This window comes from Rhagoletis zephyria, unplaced genomic scaffold, assembly GCF_001687245.7.
Source record: "Rhagoletis zephyria isolate East Lansing unplaced genomic scaffold, Rhagoletis_zephyria_1.1 Rzeph_scaffold_05788, whole genome shotgun sequence".
Classification (NCBI taxonomy): domain Eukaryota; kingdom Metazoa; phylum Arthropoda; class Insecta; order Diptera; family Tephritidae; genus Rhagoletis; species Rhagoletis zephyria.
The window spans coordinates 17408-33725 of NW_016162871.1; the positions used below are offsets into that span (position 1 = coordinate 17408).

Sequence of the window (16318 nt, forward strand, 5' to 3'; positions counted from 1 at the left end):
AAGAGACATACGTATATTGATTCTTTCTTGGATATACATATCTGTGGACATTTGGCAAAGCAGATTAAGTCTATCTTTCACGGATAATGAAAATAGCATATGTCAGCAAAGCTCTTCTTAGCGTCAGAACAATCATTTCTATTTAAATGAAAACATGCAGATGTTGCAAACAGAAACATTTTTAACGGTTATGAATAGCGATAAAATAATTTAACATTTCTTTCGAATTGCAAAATTTTTCTCTTTGACGGTAGAATTTGTATTGTCGACATATGCTATTTTGTATGTCCGTGAAAGACAGACTTAAGTTGTTTTGTCAAATGTCCACAGATATGTAAGTACATATATAAAAGCACACTGCCTTTATTTTTGTTTCTAAAAAATTGTATCGAGCCCTTAACGCCAAAAATGTGTAGGCGATAATTTTTCCATTTTTTTTTTTTTGGTGCAGAAATGTTCCTAGAGCATCAAAAATACAATAAAAAAAAACGCTTACATCTTTTTGACGCTTATGGATCGATATGTAAATTGAGTGGATATTTGATAAACAGAGGCTGAGTAAAAAGTTTCCCGTTTGGGTCATAAAAAATTATTTTAATATAATCCCAAGACTTTGAATTACACAAAATAGTGCGGAAGTTTTATTTAATGCAGCGTCGAGCACTTTTTGATTGATTATGCATTAGTTAATCAAAGATGAAGGAAATAAATATTCAAAATAATATTTTTGATTAGCACCAAAAATTTTCCTAATAATTTCGAATTAACGCTTGTTACTTTGCGAATATTCGATTGATTTATTCTATCCCGGTGCTTGTCTATCGAAATATGACAGATTGACAACAAATTTATGTAATTCAAATATTTTTTTTTAAGTATTCTGCAACTGTTGGAAGACAAAAAAAAAAAGTGTTTCATTACAGACATTAGTTTGATCGAAAACCAAAAAATATTCATGTGTGTATGTCTATAGTATATGTAAATAACATGTTATAACATTATAATCATTATATGCTGTTGCATATTGTGCATGTTGAAGTTAAGGGAAAGGGGGTAAGGTTAAGTAAAGTAAAAATAGCGAAAATTGAAGGAAGATGAAAGAAAAGTGAAAGTATACATACATAAGTTATTAACGCGTGCGCATATTATGATTCCGACTTGATTATGTACACACACACATACTATGAATGTATGTTGTGTGTATGGATGTATGGGTGAATGATAGCTTTATTTTCATAATAATTATATTTTGTTTTAATTTGTCATGACAAAGAAATTTTTGCAACTACTATTGTGGCAATAATCGCCCCTTCTTGTTAAGCGTATGTTACCTTGAAAATTTTGATTTACATATTTACAATGGGTTAATTAACTTCAGTTACACATTTTATTTTTTATTTTTTATTTTTTGTTGCGCTAGGACTTTCATCATAATAATTACAATTATTATTTACCAAAACCAGAGTAATTTTGTGAAATTTTACTTACATACATCAAATAGTTGGCAATGAGGTGTACATAAGTATGTATGTGTGATGGATGTATAGGTAGGTAAGTTTATTACAAGTGTGCATATGTTTATGTTTAAGTTATATAGTGTTTTAATGTTTGAGGCATTGTTATACGTTCTCTTACGGTTATATAAAAGCTGTGAGTCGTTGTTAGCTTTATTATAATTTTAAAATCAACGATTTTTTATTTTATATCGATTTTTTCTTAATTTTCTTTCGCTTCGTTTTTAAAGTACTTTTTCAAGATAAAAAATTACATAAATTTTTTTATTACATACATTTTTTTTTGTTTTTCCTGCTTACTATTTTCTATTATTTATGTATTTCAGTAATGAATGTTAACCGCCCCATAAGCAGTGCTTTTAAATGTTTGATTAATATTATTTTTATGAGGAATGTATATTATTTACTTGTATGTGCTTATTAACAGTCGTTTGTGTTATAAAGAGTGTTCCAAAACTCAAACAAACTTTGAATGACAGTTACCGTATTTAATATTCCCAAAAGCTATAGCTCATTGCGTTAAAATTGATAATAATGAAGATAAAAAATATTTAATGAAAATGCAATTAGCCTACTCAATGCGAAATATGTGAAAAAAGAATTTGGAACACCCTTTATTCTTGCTGTATATAAATACATATGTAAGTAAATATGAACGTATTTACAAGTATGAATCTCAAATGACTACAGGTCTATAAAGGCAAAGCGAAACAGTTTTGTTTGTGTGATATATCCTTTGCAGTTGTTTGTTACAAATACGTATACTAAGTATACATATATAAAACAAATATATGTTCAAATAGGTTACCTAAATTTTGCTAATAATTTGCCTTATAATGGTGTTTAAAAAAAATTTTGCAAATACTGCCACTTCTACGACGCCTATTTCGAGTGTTAGTAAAATTTTCTTAGAAGAGCAACATTTGTTTTCGAATTGGTTTCATATCGTCATCATCAAATTTAAAAAAATAATCAAAAATATATGTATTTATATTAAGCGTCACGCCAATGACAAAACGCACCGCATGACTATTGATTTAACGGCTGCGCCTAAAAACTTTTAATCCGAAGATAACCATTGTTTAGTCGTTATCACGCACTCAATATGTGATAGCCATGACAATGACAATCTTTATTATTACAGCAGCTCAACTCATGTGTCAAGTGGCATAGTTTTAGGCGCAGTAGTCAAAGAAATAATGAATAGGCCGTTAAAATGCTTTTATCAGTGGAGTTCTAGAAATTGCCAAAATTCTCTAAATAAATAAAGGGATGTGCCCAAAAAATATCGTCGGTGATACTGCAAAACGTTCTACGTCCCTTATTACCTCTGATGCTTAATTGATCTGTTACTTGTATCTGGTCGCTTCTGGCAATCGTTCATCTTCATCAGCCAAAGGTAGACAGTTTTGACTTTCCGTTTATTAGGGTGTAACGATTTGCAGATGCATTTCAGTGCAAGTAGAAAGACCATCTAAGTGGCAAGGGTACTAATAGATATAGAACGTTTTGCAGTATCAACGACGATATTTAATATTTGAAGGGCAACACAACTTGTCCCACATGCAACCGTTTTAATTCTGCATATCTAAGGCTTTCGAGTTGCATACTTTCAAGTTTTCAATTTATGAGATTTTTAGGAACTGGAATTTAGCTAAACGCCGAACTTTTAAAGACATGGCCATGCATTTTTTCATACTGAGTCGTCTGACATCAAACCAAAGATATGTGCAAGAAAGAAGCACATCAAAAAAATGTCCAAAGAACCTTTCGCATTGATGATGGCTGGACATGGCATATTTATGCTAAATGATAGGCCTAAAAGTATGTAAAATAGTAATTATTTACAGGCAAAATATATACGAATTTATAAATTTTGCTATACTTATGATGGCACATATAATTTTTTAGTATAAAAGTCCGATGTCTAATGATGACGATATGTTTATCGCCCTCACTGCGAGAGTCGTGCCGAATGCATGTCATTTTTCGAGAGTCGAATCGTATCGAAACTTTCACGTCATTTACTAAAATTTCCACTCGACTAGTGTATTAAAACGGAAAAACTTGGCAGCATTGTATAGTTTTCGACAATTTTCGTCGTTTACTTACAATTTAGCCTAATTTACGACTTACGCACTGAAACTGTATATACATACCTGTATATAGCGCCTAAAAGTACGTTCTAATAATTTGGGAATAATGTTTTAATATTTTTTTTTTTGTCAAGTTCAAAATATATACCATTGCCGAGGATAGGTTGAAGTTAGCGAAATTTGTATTTAAAAATAACAAATAATAATATAAATAAAATATTTAAATTGAGATATTTCCATGTTTTTTTTTTTTTGTACAGGCACTACATTTAGCACTGCTCTATTATTGAATATATAAGTACATACGTATTTTTTCCTTCGTATTTGCGTATGTACTTAGAAGCAATGTGTTTTACACGAGTACAAAAAATGTTGCTATGTATGTATGTACATTTGTATGTATAAAAATAAGCATAACACAATTGATATTGAGTTTGTTAATTTTCAATACCCCTCCTTTCTGCAATAAAATATTATAAAATATATGTATGTAAGTGTATGTATGTGTGGGGGAAAATACTAAAGGGGTAGATTGAGAAGAGTGCCTTCGTAGCTTAATGTTGAGACTTTCTGGATGAATAGTAGAAAGTTTGAGTTAATGATATTTTAGTGTTTTCATCGTTAGCTAAAAAATTTTCAAATTTGTCGGCCAATTCCTGTTTTTGTTTTTTTGTTTTGAAATTTTGCGATTTGAATTTTGACACTAAATGAAAAGTGCTTTTTGAACACTTTTTGTTTTTTTTTTGCCTCAGTTGTTATTTCAGAGCAAAAAGCGATATGTAATTGAAATAAACAGTGTTTGAATATAATAATTTTATGGTATATTTAACCTAGAATTGGTTAATTTTAATTTGGGAGCGCTTAAAATTATGCAATATTTAAAAACTTTGGTAGCACAAATTTTTATTTTCGTTTTTAGTTCGCTTCTTTTTTTTTTGATTAAATAGTTCAGAGACAATGTGTTATAAACGAAAGTAGAATCATACATAGCTGCAGAAAATTTTAAGACTTACCGTTTGAAGTTTACTATAAAGAAACTGTTGAAATCGAACACCAGTTGTGCTAAGCTACATACATACATATGTTTAGATAAATATTTATTTAGGCTTTTAAAATAATGGAATGGGAAATATAGTAAGTTGCTTGGACCACAAAAAAAAGCTCAATAAAAAAGTTCTGAATATTAAAGAAGTCAACCTTCGAATTATACACAGTGTACAGTGTTGTTCACGAAAAGGGCCTCAACTGGGAGAGATTACCTATCGTTTGCCGCGATTGCGTGTGACGCTTAGTATAAAATAAATTATATTTTTTGGATAAAAAGCGCTGGCATGTATACAATATAATAGATAAAAAAAAAATCGCTAAAACAATTTCATAAACTTACAGCACTTTTTAATTCAATATTAAACTTTAACACTTAAAAACAGGGATGGAAAATAATCATTATTTTTTTAATTTAAACCAAAAAAATCAACAAGAAGTAATCGTCGCAAAAATGATTTTAACTATACTAACGCATTTTTGTTCGTACGTCCGACTGGAATTTACAATGATTTTTATTTTTCGAGTTTAATTAATTAAGTTCAAAAATAATAATTAATATTTGAGTTTTAAATTTTCGCTCAAAAGACATTATTATTACTTGACTTTTATTTTTCCGGTCAAAGATAATAATCATTATTGAGTTTTATTTCATCACTTAAGAATAATGATCATTCAAAAAACTCAGAAGCTATACAAACGTGATTTCAGACGTATCCTTTTCAGAGGTACCAAATCAATCAGGTCAAAATTTCAGTAGGTTGCATTTGTACGGCCTTTTAATTTTATAAATATTAATTATTTTTAAGTGGAAAAATAAAACTCAAAAATTAGATTATCTCTGAGCGAAAAAAATAAAAATCATTAAATAATCATTATTTATTATCGAAAAAAAATAAAAATCAAATAATAATTATTTCCGTTGAGCGCAAAAATAAAACCCAATAATAATTATTGTTTTTAAGCGCAAGAAATAAAAATCATAAAATAATAATTAAATGCTGATTTAAATTATTTTACTCATAACGATTACCGCCTCTGCTTAAAAACTCAAATATTTTTTTAATGCCCCCAATTGATTAAAATTTTTCTTTTCTAAAATAAATTAGAAAGTATTTTTCTTTTTAGGCTAAGCCAACGTGGTTTTCACTCACAGCTAATAATTACTTTGAAAATTACTTTTTTTGTGAACCATCACTCCCAGCCATTATTAATAAATCACACCAAGTTTTAAGTCAGTTTTAGTTTTTACGATATTAAAGAAAATTTTATTGTTATTTCAAATTTCATTTAGTATAACTACATACAAACATTTTTGTATACCTAGCTGAAGAACCATTCATTATTACTTGTATATGATGAAACCATACTTCTACATTATACTACATACATATAATTTTCATGATCGGTTTTTTTTTTGAATGTCTTGCTTTCCATACAAATTTATTACATTGCTTTGAGTTTTTTCCCAAAAGGAGCTACGTACATGCCTATATACATATGTATATTCAACATTGTCTCATTTGCTTACACGCAAGTCAATGTGAAACCGTCTTTGCTGTTTTAAGAAAAAATGTGAACAAAAATTTAATTTTCTTTAATTAATGTTTTTTAAGCTTCGGCTGCTTTCAACAGTACAGACCCTGCGGGACCTTGGGCTCAAGTGGGACACCGAAATCGAATGATTAATTTCTTTTATACTAAGCCAAAATTTATAGTCGGGATACATGAGCAAAAATGTCACAAGTAAATAGGTTAACAAGGTTAGAGACTGTAGCAATAATATGTTCCTTTTTTTGTGAAAATGGTAGTAGAAAAGTAGGGAAATATCGGTGAAATTGAGCGCTTTGAATTTAGACATCAACTTCAACGTGGCAACTGAAGTTCTACATCGCGTTTTTTTTATAAACTTTATCCAGTATTAATTTAAATTTTTAAATGCAGCTTTTTTGTGAACCACAGTCCATTCGGTGTTAAATAAATATCGCACCTATTGAGACCATTGTAGGAATTGCATTAAATTATTCCGCGACGAATTTTCAATGATGGAAAGAGGAGCAAGTGAGATCACTTTATCATATTTTGAAGAATAGAGCGAGACAAGCAGACTGCAAGAGAGGAAAGCTTACCCCGATGAGAACTAGAATGGTAATCAAAATGGAAACCCTTCATTCCTATCGCGATAAAAGTTCATTTTCGATTCATTCAATGCGCTCTGGGACAGAAGTGGTTCGTAAAGCAATCCCGCCCAAAACATATCACGCGGGATAAGCTTTTTATAGCTTTTGTAGAAAGAGATATACTATAGACTTTTCTTGTGGAAAATGTTTTGAACATTTTTCTTGCGATCACTATCGTTAGTAAATGGTAACAGACTGCCAGGAAATATGGAACGGCCTCACACTAGCGTTATAGGTATGTTGAACTTGATGTTTTGCTAGTTTTAGCACTTGCAAGATTATGAAGGTTTTTGGCTAGAGGAAATCGCGGAAAAAATTTACAAGTTTTTCCTTTCGAAAACATTTGGGTTCCCAATCAAACTACCTTAAGTAATCCAGACCTATTTGACCTTGTGCGCGGCACTATAGGGTTATTTGATAACCACGTGAGGATATTTAAGTTTAATATTTAGCAAAGATTTCACTTAAAATCGATAAACGATTGTGGAGCCAAGTTAAAAGTAAGTTGAACAAATTTTTTTTTTTCGTTTTAATATTTTGAATAGAATTTCGGGTTCGAGCAAGCGCTCTAGAAAAAATTAAATTCACATAAAATTTACAGCAAAATCGCTCAGAATAAATGGCGGTTTTTGTTTTGGTCAGAATAATTAAGTATTAGATGAATCGATACTGCCAGTACAAGTATATAGAGGTCTTTTTGTACTCGCAAGCCAACGTATACAAACCTACAAGTACTCGAGCAAGCAGCCGTAGCCCTAAATAATATTAAATGCCAATTAGCAGATTATTTTATAACAGCGTCATTTCTTTCATATGCATACATACCTACATACATTCATATCGCTAGCTTAGAGTTTTTAAAATTTTGATTTTACAGGTGTGGAACCTTCTTATAAATGGCCATTTTCTTCAAGTATTACAAAAAACTTTGAATACAAAATACAGGGATTCGATCTTTACTAAAAGATTTCATACTATTTTGGACTTAAAAAATCGTCCATTGATTGAATAAAAAAAAGCGTAAATAAATCAAGCACTTTTATCCTTTTCGAAACAATGCATTTTTAATTTCTATAGCCTCCTATATCTAAATATGAGTTTTCATAAGAAGTGCACTTAGCAACTTTTCACTCTAAGCCAGCGATATGTATGTTTGAACTGACATACTATTCTTCGTAAAATTCGCCTTGAAATATCTTTGAAATTGTATGAACGTTCGAATTGTAATTAACTCACTAAAAATTTAACATGGCAGGACCTAAAAGTGTGTTAATCTTGACTCACTACTTGAAGTGTTATATAACTTATCGTTTTTGTTATTTGGAATTCCTAGAATAATACTTGTTCTCTCGTTGCAAATGTATGTTTTGTAAGTAAGGGCAAAAAATACTACAATAAATTGCAAACAGTTTTGTATTTGCTTCGCAATTTTTTTTTTTACTTTTCTTTGGCTGGTGGTGACTACATAAAATAGATAATATAAAATATTATAAATAAATAAATTTCACTAAATATAAATATCTTTGTATTGGTGTAATTTTTCGAATTTTCATTTCATCTTAATACCTTGACTTTAATAAAAAAAATACTATTGGTAAATATGCAAAACTACAGTCTACTACAGAATCCAAAATTTGCCCGGGTGGGTTAATACTCGTACTTTGTTTGGTTTTTTATTTTGTTAAAATCGCTTGCTCGTTTAAACTTTTAAATACTAGATATACTGACCTTTTTTTTTAACAGTTACTTGTAAAGTCATTATTATTACAATTTTATATTCATTTTATGTTATATCATTTAGTGATTTCTTTGGTGTTTCGCTGGCTTCGAAGATTTACAACTACGTTTCATAAATACATACGTTCATAAATTCTATTTAGCTACGAGGAAAAATTTAAAGATATCTTAATTTTTTGTTTGGTATAAGATTAAAATGTACTAGTTATACTTGTACATGTGTCAATGTGTTGATTGGTATAGTGTGAATAAAACTTATGGCGTTCTCTTTTCTACCGAAAAATGTTGCCTTCTCAGTGCCTTCTTCGCACTAAATACTAAGGAGAGGGCAATGAAAAGGCAACACTTTTTGTAGGAAAGAAAACGCTATTAATGTCATTATTATGGTAGGCAACTCAACCATAGCTTTGTGAAAAATTTACAATAATTCGTAATGTTTCATATAGTCTCATGCCGTAAAGTTTTTAACGATTAAAAATTAATAACAATTTTTAGAGAGCTCGAAACCACAATAAACTATTTTTGATAGTGAGAAAATATTTAATAGGAGTCTTATGATATATTGAGAATCCCTGAAACTATTTTCAACCGATCAAAAGTTTACGACAAGCAGCAATACAACACTTACGCCACCTTTGTGAATTGTCCAATTAAAGCGCTTTTAAATTGGCGCGCGTAGATTCCTGCGCCCTCTGGCGATGATGTAGCTTTCGTGAAACCTGTCTAACCTATGATTTATTTTTCAGTCACTGTTGCCAAATCCTCATTGCAAGTGACAAGATAGAGCAGCACGTCCAACTGGTGCAATTTTATTATCACAACAAGTATTCGTTAGTGAAAACGTTGCGAGCGTTGCGCTCATTCTAAGGTACAGTCGGCAATGGAGAGTGACCCCCAATTTTTAATGGCTGAATTTGAGACGACCGGTTTGGTTAAAAGAACGTCAGAACGGCCGAAAACATCGCCTTGATTCCACTTCGCGCAGAAAAACTCGTCCTTTCACAGATTTGAACTTCGCGAGTTTTGCGTCAGGACTTGGGCTTATACCCGTACAAGATCGAATTGACCCAGGTGCTGAAAGTTGTTGACTAGACTGCGGATTTTTATGTAGACAAATAAGCCCAAACAACCGCAATCTATTGATGACAATAGACAATGCAGTGTGTTGACAGACTGGGCTTCGGAGTGATAAGAAGACGATCCCGATTTTGGCAGCAATTTCATTTTTCGAAATCGCCGTCGTGTAGCGGTGCTAATACACACGAAGTTGACCAGGTGTTATTGACATCGCTAGACTTTTTCTTGGGGAGTTTCTCAAGTTTCGCAAGTCTAACCTAGGCCATCGCTCAAATGCAGCAGAGTGATTGTAATTAGACCATTCAGATCGGACCGCCGACCTGATCGAAAATGTGTTTTGTAACAATTTGTTTTATAAATTCATATCTTGGAAAAAGTGAATTTCAGCATGTCCACACTAACATATAATATTGTTCATTAATCACACTTTTTGTTGTACCTAAAAACTTCATATGTAAAATGGAAATGTCGAACAATTTTGGAAAAAAGTTAAAATTATTGAATTAAATATTATGTAATATTCAAATTTTCACGTACTTATTTTTGCATAGAAGCTTAGTTAACTGAACTGTAGCCCAAAAAAAAAAAAAAAAAAATTCCTTCAAATCCATTAGTTTTTGCAGAAGTTATTACCGTTCGAACAAAAAAAGTTGCTTGGGAAAAAAATGGATTGAAAATTTTCAAATAAATTGTAAAATTGAAATACAATTGAAATGGACTGAAATTTTTTATAAATAGTTTCCCTATTATCTTCGGGTTTTTATTAAGAGTATGATTCCGTCAAATCTTCGATTTTTTATTAATGCCAACGGTTTTCAAGCCCCTGTAAATACTAAAATAAAAAATGCCTATAATGTTCGAAAAAATCTATTAAACAAAATTCAATTTGTAAATAATTAATTATTAAACTTTAAATTTTCAAGAGTTTTTTTTTTGCATGCGAGCTTAAATAACTGAACCATAATAAAAATAAAGAAAAAAATCCATGCCGTTTTGCAGAAGATACTACCGTTCGAATACTCCATTTTAAGGACGAAACTAAAAATATCTATATTTTAAAATATACCAAAAAAACAATTGCAAAACAAATTTTCGATCGGCTGTCTGATTATTGCGCTTCAATAAAGTTTATGCGGCATAGTTTTAGGCGCAGTAGTAACTTAAATAGTCATGGAATAACATTTGTCTTTGATGTAAGGAACAGGGCCGTTAGTCTGCCGATTTTTGGTGTTTAAAAGATTAAAACCATTATGTAAGTGGGTTGGACAATTTTTATGTTTTCAAGCTAAAGCCCAATGATAACCTCTGTTCTACAGAATTAATCTTCAGTTTTGTTGTTGTGGCACTCAAAAGTATGCAACAATTTATATTTATTTAATGTTTACTTTTAATCGAAAATGTGACCTGATTCGGAGATTCGTCTTTTCTTCACAACATTCACGACAATCGCGTAGAAGTATGCTGGGCATAGAGTTGCCAACCGTAATAGTGAGACACTTTGTACCTACATAAGCTTGAAGAATATAGAGTGGAAATAAATACTATTTTAAGTGAATTCGGTCTAATGGAAGAACTGTGCCCCTGTGTGTGTGTGTCTGTGTGTGTGTGTGGGTAAGTGGCTCGAGGCGCGAGTGATTAATTTTAACTATTTATTTGACCACATAAAGAATTGATCACATATGTACATAATGACTGAAGAAACGATCTTTTATATCTGCGTGTTTTATTTTACAATGGGCTTTCATATTGTCTCGACGCGTAAACTTTTGCCCGCAGACAGGACACTCATGACTCTGAGGCCGATGTATGTTGGCGTGATGCCAACGGTTCGACACTATCTTATTGCAGCTGACGCAGCGATACAGCGTTGGCAGCGTGCCGGACAATTGCACGAAAAGCGTTGAGTAGTCGATGTTGTGATCGCGACGATTAGCAGCAGCTGCCGCCGCCGCCGCCGCCGCCGCTGCTGCTGCTGATGCACCCGCCGAAGTCGGGGTGTTGGTGGCGTTGGGTGAATTGGCATTCGCCGCTGCAACGAGTTGCAGTTGTACGTTGTTGTTGTGGCTAGGCGGCGTGCTAGCACTTGGTGGCGTGGTGTGGAAGTGAGGCGCATGTTGCGGTTGTTGTAGTTGTTGGTGCTGTTGCAAATGATGGTGTTGCACTAAGTTGGCAGCTGCTGCCAAAGTTTGCTGCTGCTGTTGGTGTTGGTGGTGGTTATGTTGTTGCTGTTGATAGTTAGCTGCAGCAGCATGTTGCTGCTGTGCATATGCCAATTGTTGTTGGTGATGTAGCGTTGCGGATGCTGTTGAGGCATTCGAGGAGGCTGGTGAGAGCGCAGCAACGGCCGCTGCAGCAGCGGCTTCTACGGAGCAAAGCGCATCCAGAGCGCTGCTGCAGCGCCCAAGATTTATAACGGTTTGTGGATGCAAGTGACGGTGTGCGACTGCCAATTGTGCGGGTGCCGCTGGCAGGGGTGGGGGTGGAGGCGCCGCAGCTGCCGTTGTGAGACTAATAGCATCATTCAACNGTAAGTGGCTCGAGGCGCGAGTGATTAATTTTAACTATTTATTTGACCACATAAAGAATTGATCACATATGTACATAATGACTGAAGAAACGATCTTTTATATCTGCGTGTTTTATTTTACAATGGGCTTTCATATTGTCTCGACGCGTAAACTTTTGCCCGCAGACAGGACACTCATGACTCTGAGGCCGATGTATGTTGGCGTGATGCCAACGGTTCGACACTATCTTATTGCAGCTGACGCAGCGATACAGCGTGGGCAGCGTGCCGGACAATTGCACGAAAAGCGTTGAGTAGTCGATGTTGTGATCGCGACGATTAGCAGCAGCTGCCGCCGCCGCCGCCGCCGCCGCTGCTGCTGCTGATGCACCCGCCGAAGTCGGGGTGTTGGTGGCGTTGGGTGAATTGGCATTCGCCGCTGCAACGAGTTGCAGTTGTACGTTGTTGTTGTGGCTAGGCGGCGTGCTAGCACTTGGTGGCGTGGTGTGGAAGTGAGGCGCATGTTGCGGTTGTTGTAGTTGTTGGTGCTGTTGCAAATGATGGTGTTGCACTAAGTTGGCAGCTGCTGCCAAAGTTTGCTGCTGCTGTTGGTGTTGGTGGTGGTTATGTTGTTGCTGTTGATAGTTAGCTGCAGCAGCATGTTGCTGCTGTGCATATGCCAATTGTTGTTGGTGATGTAGCGTTGCGGATGCTGTTGAGGCATTCGAGGAGGCTGGTGAGAGCGCAGCAACGGCCGCTGCAGCAGCGGCTTCTACGGAGCAAAGCGCATCCAGAGCGCTGCTGCAGCGCCCAAGATTTATAACGGTTTGTGGATGCAAGTGACGGTGTGCGACTGCCAATTGTGCGGGTGCCGCTGGCAGGGGTGGGGGTGGAGGCGCCGCAGCTGCCGTTGTGAGACTAATAGCATCATTCAACGGACCGTTGCGCGCGTGCAACATTATCTCAGCAGCATGTTGTTGGTGATAGTGTTGCGCATGCAAATGTTGCTGTTGCAACTGTGGGTGTGCCTGTTGAGTGCGCATTGCCGCCTCTTGCTTGCATCGCTTGTAGTGGCATTTATAGTTGCTGTCCAAAATTTTATGATCGCAATCGCTATGGCAATCATTTTCGTAGTCATAATCCTCTTCGCCGCATAGATCGTGCGAACGATTTTCGTTAACCAAATTAATGTTATCGGCAACATGATGCCGATTTCCCAAGGCCCCAGTTGCTCGAATCGCATGCCTTCGATTGTGATGGTACACAATGCGGCGGCGTACGTCAGCACCAGCCAGTACGTCATCCTCACCATCATCGGTATCTATATAATCATCATTGGCATTGCCGACATCGCCGCCTTCTCTGTCGTTAACAACATCGTCGTTTGCATTAACGTCATCGCGCATGTCTCTGCCACCAACACCATCATCATCATCATCATCATCATCACCTGTAATCACAGTTTTGGAATTATGCAGTCACCTAACACTTTCAGAGTTGGGGATTTTGACTGAATTAAACTTTTGGTGGAATTTGAAGTAGTATTTAGCACCTACTCGCGGGTACTTTTTAATTTGGAATAATTAGCTTGCGCTAGCAGTTTTGATTGTGGATGTAAGGTAAGAAACTACAAACAAACAAACGTACGATCGGCATGGAATATAATTGAATACGTGGATAGGTGAAGCGCAAACTGAATGCAAAACGCATTGAGGAGGGATCGAATATGGGTTGTGAACTTAAGTAGCGAACTCAAAGGAATGAAGGAAAATCGGCGGTGATGTAATTTGTAAAAGGAGAAAATGGTATTTGTGCCAAGTCAATTGAAAATACGGTAAACTCAAAGCATCTGAACGATTTCAAAAAGCTAGAAGCATTTTAACGAAAAAAAAAGCGCGTACGAAAATCTCTACATACATAAGTAAATGCTGTGCCTGGGGATATTTGTTTAAAGAAAGTAGTATACTTAAATAAAAATATATAAATATTGCATTTATATTTCAATCTTAGGAATCTGAGAACCAAACACAATTCACTAGCAAAGCTATACAGATGAAGAGCGCCAGCATTTCAAATGGTTTACAAGCTCTCAGAAATGACTCATGCATTTACAGCGACAACAGTAACTGTGAAAAAAAATCCAGAAAAGGTACACAATACACAGAAGAAGTTTAAAGAGCACTTAAGTTCAACATCATATTGCGGATGCATTCACAACAGGCAACTATGTATTCCGGTACTAGTATTTCCCAAGACAAAGCATCAAACCGAATCTAGTAATTTAAGATGACACTTTATCAGTGAGGACACCAGCAAAATGAAGCTGGCGAATAGTGGAGAATATTTTCCTTGCTTGCTTTGAGACAGTTTTGTGAGGCCACGAAACATAGGATCCGTTTGCCAAATGTATGATTAACATTGTCTTTAATCGGCGGTTGTTTAGCCGTTCGATAGCTTGAACTGACAGCCGTTTTTACTAGTTGCGATCTCTTATGAGCCCAGAATAGTCAGAAGTAGTCAGATTTTACTGAAAATCGATCCCGTACTCGATTCTCTGACTACTGAGAGGACAACAAAGAGAGTAAATGAGGTCAGGAGTAAATAAGGTACGATCATTGGCTGTGTGTTTGACAACCAAATTGTAAACAAAGGAAAAGTTCACTCTGCTAATGCACGTTGAAAAGTATTTAATTACTTGTTTAAGTGGATTCTAGTTAATTTGAAAGTATTTTTGGTTATTTACATGTGTGAGCTGAGTGTGTTTACATACAAAATAAGCAAATTTTTAAAACCAAAATTTGGAGCTTATGTTGAAGTTTTCGGAAGCCACCATTTTCATACTAGAAAGCGATTCCATACTTTTCAGTGTTACTCTCTCGCTCTGAGCGAGTTTTTGACAGTTTTACTAGTTTTAGTCCGACGAATATGGGATTGGACCTACCAACTTTGACTTTGGGTGAGTTTGAACAATGCGAATATTTCTGTCTGAACAAAGTTAAAAATTTGCATATTTTTGAGTATTTTTTGTTTTATAAACGAAAAATGGTATCTAAATTTTACTGCCAGACAAGAAGACTAGAGGTGGTAGTTTTACAAAAAAATTGATTATACACTCTGGGCCACACTAATCAATAATTAATTGAAACTTCTTCTAATTAAGTTTAAACAGAAATTCAGTGAACGGCCTTTATAGACTGACAACTTGAAAATATCTCTGAGAATGATAAGGGGCCTCCGCACACTGGACTGTTCGGGCGGCCAAGATCCATTTTTATATGGGTATGAGGGGAAGAGTGGACGAGTTAACCTCGAAAATCACGAATTGATACTGGACAGCCACACACACACACATGGACAACACCCAGCCCGCAAAAAATCCGAAAATGGATCCGAAAACGGAAAGAAGAGTGGATGAAAAGTGGATTTTCGTCCATTTATCGATTCCCTTTTCGCAGATGAGTGTTGGATTACGCAAAGACTGAGCAATCTAGTGTGCGGAGGCCCAATGTAACTCGACTTCGCGATATATGATTAGATGATAAATATTAATCCATTTATTATGATCATTCTTTTTTTGCAAAGATTAAGCAATTTGGTACGTACGAATTTGGTTGAAACTTATTGTTGACAACACGTCAGACTTTTCACATAACCTCATAGTCGATTTATTAATTGTTGAAAAGGTTAATTTTTAAGTGAATGATTATTGACAATTAGCCCGGGGTTCGGATTCGTATTTAAAAAGGTTCAGCTAAAGATTTTTATTTGTCCTGGCTTTTAAGCCTTTTTGATTATCATCCCCAAACAAACATAGTATATAGTAGTACTTCAGGATTTAGTCCGAAAAAAGTCATATCTAGTCAGCAAGATTTTACTGACGATATTATAAATGTTTGTAGATGCACGACTTCGGATCGAATTCTGGAAAATTGGACAAAAAAAAAAGCATTGTCTTATCCCTGCTTAAATTTTTTGTTTGAAATCCATCCTTTATGTACAGAAATTTGTTTGAAAAAATTTCAAGTACTCTAGATAGAAACAAATCCTATAAGTAGGATTTGAATCTGAGGCAAAACAATTATATTCCATGTTCAAGCGAAATTGTTTAGACTTGTATCTAAAGTCCCATCACATATTTAAGTAACTTTGACATTCACGATATCA

The 16318-nt window shown here is 34.6% G+C and overlaps 1 protein-coding gene across 1 annotated transcript; it reads right to left on the bottom strand.

Moving 5' to 3' along the window:
• Window positions 1-12229: 12229 nt before the first annotated feature.
• Window positions 12230-13604, bottom strand: LOC108372474 (box A-binding factor-like; the record flags this gene model as incomplete). Its single annotated transcript, XM_017628171.1, has 1 exon — window positions 12230-13604. A coding segment is annotated over one exon (1367 nt), but the record flags the coding sequence as incomplete, so codon positions are not given.
• Window positions 13605-16318: the final 2714 nt, after the last annotated feature.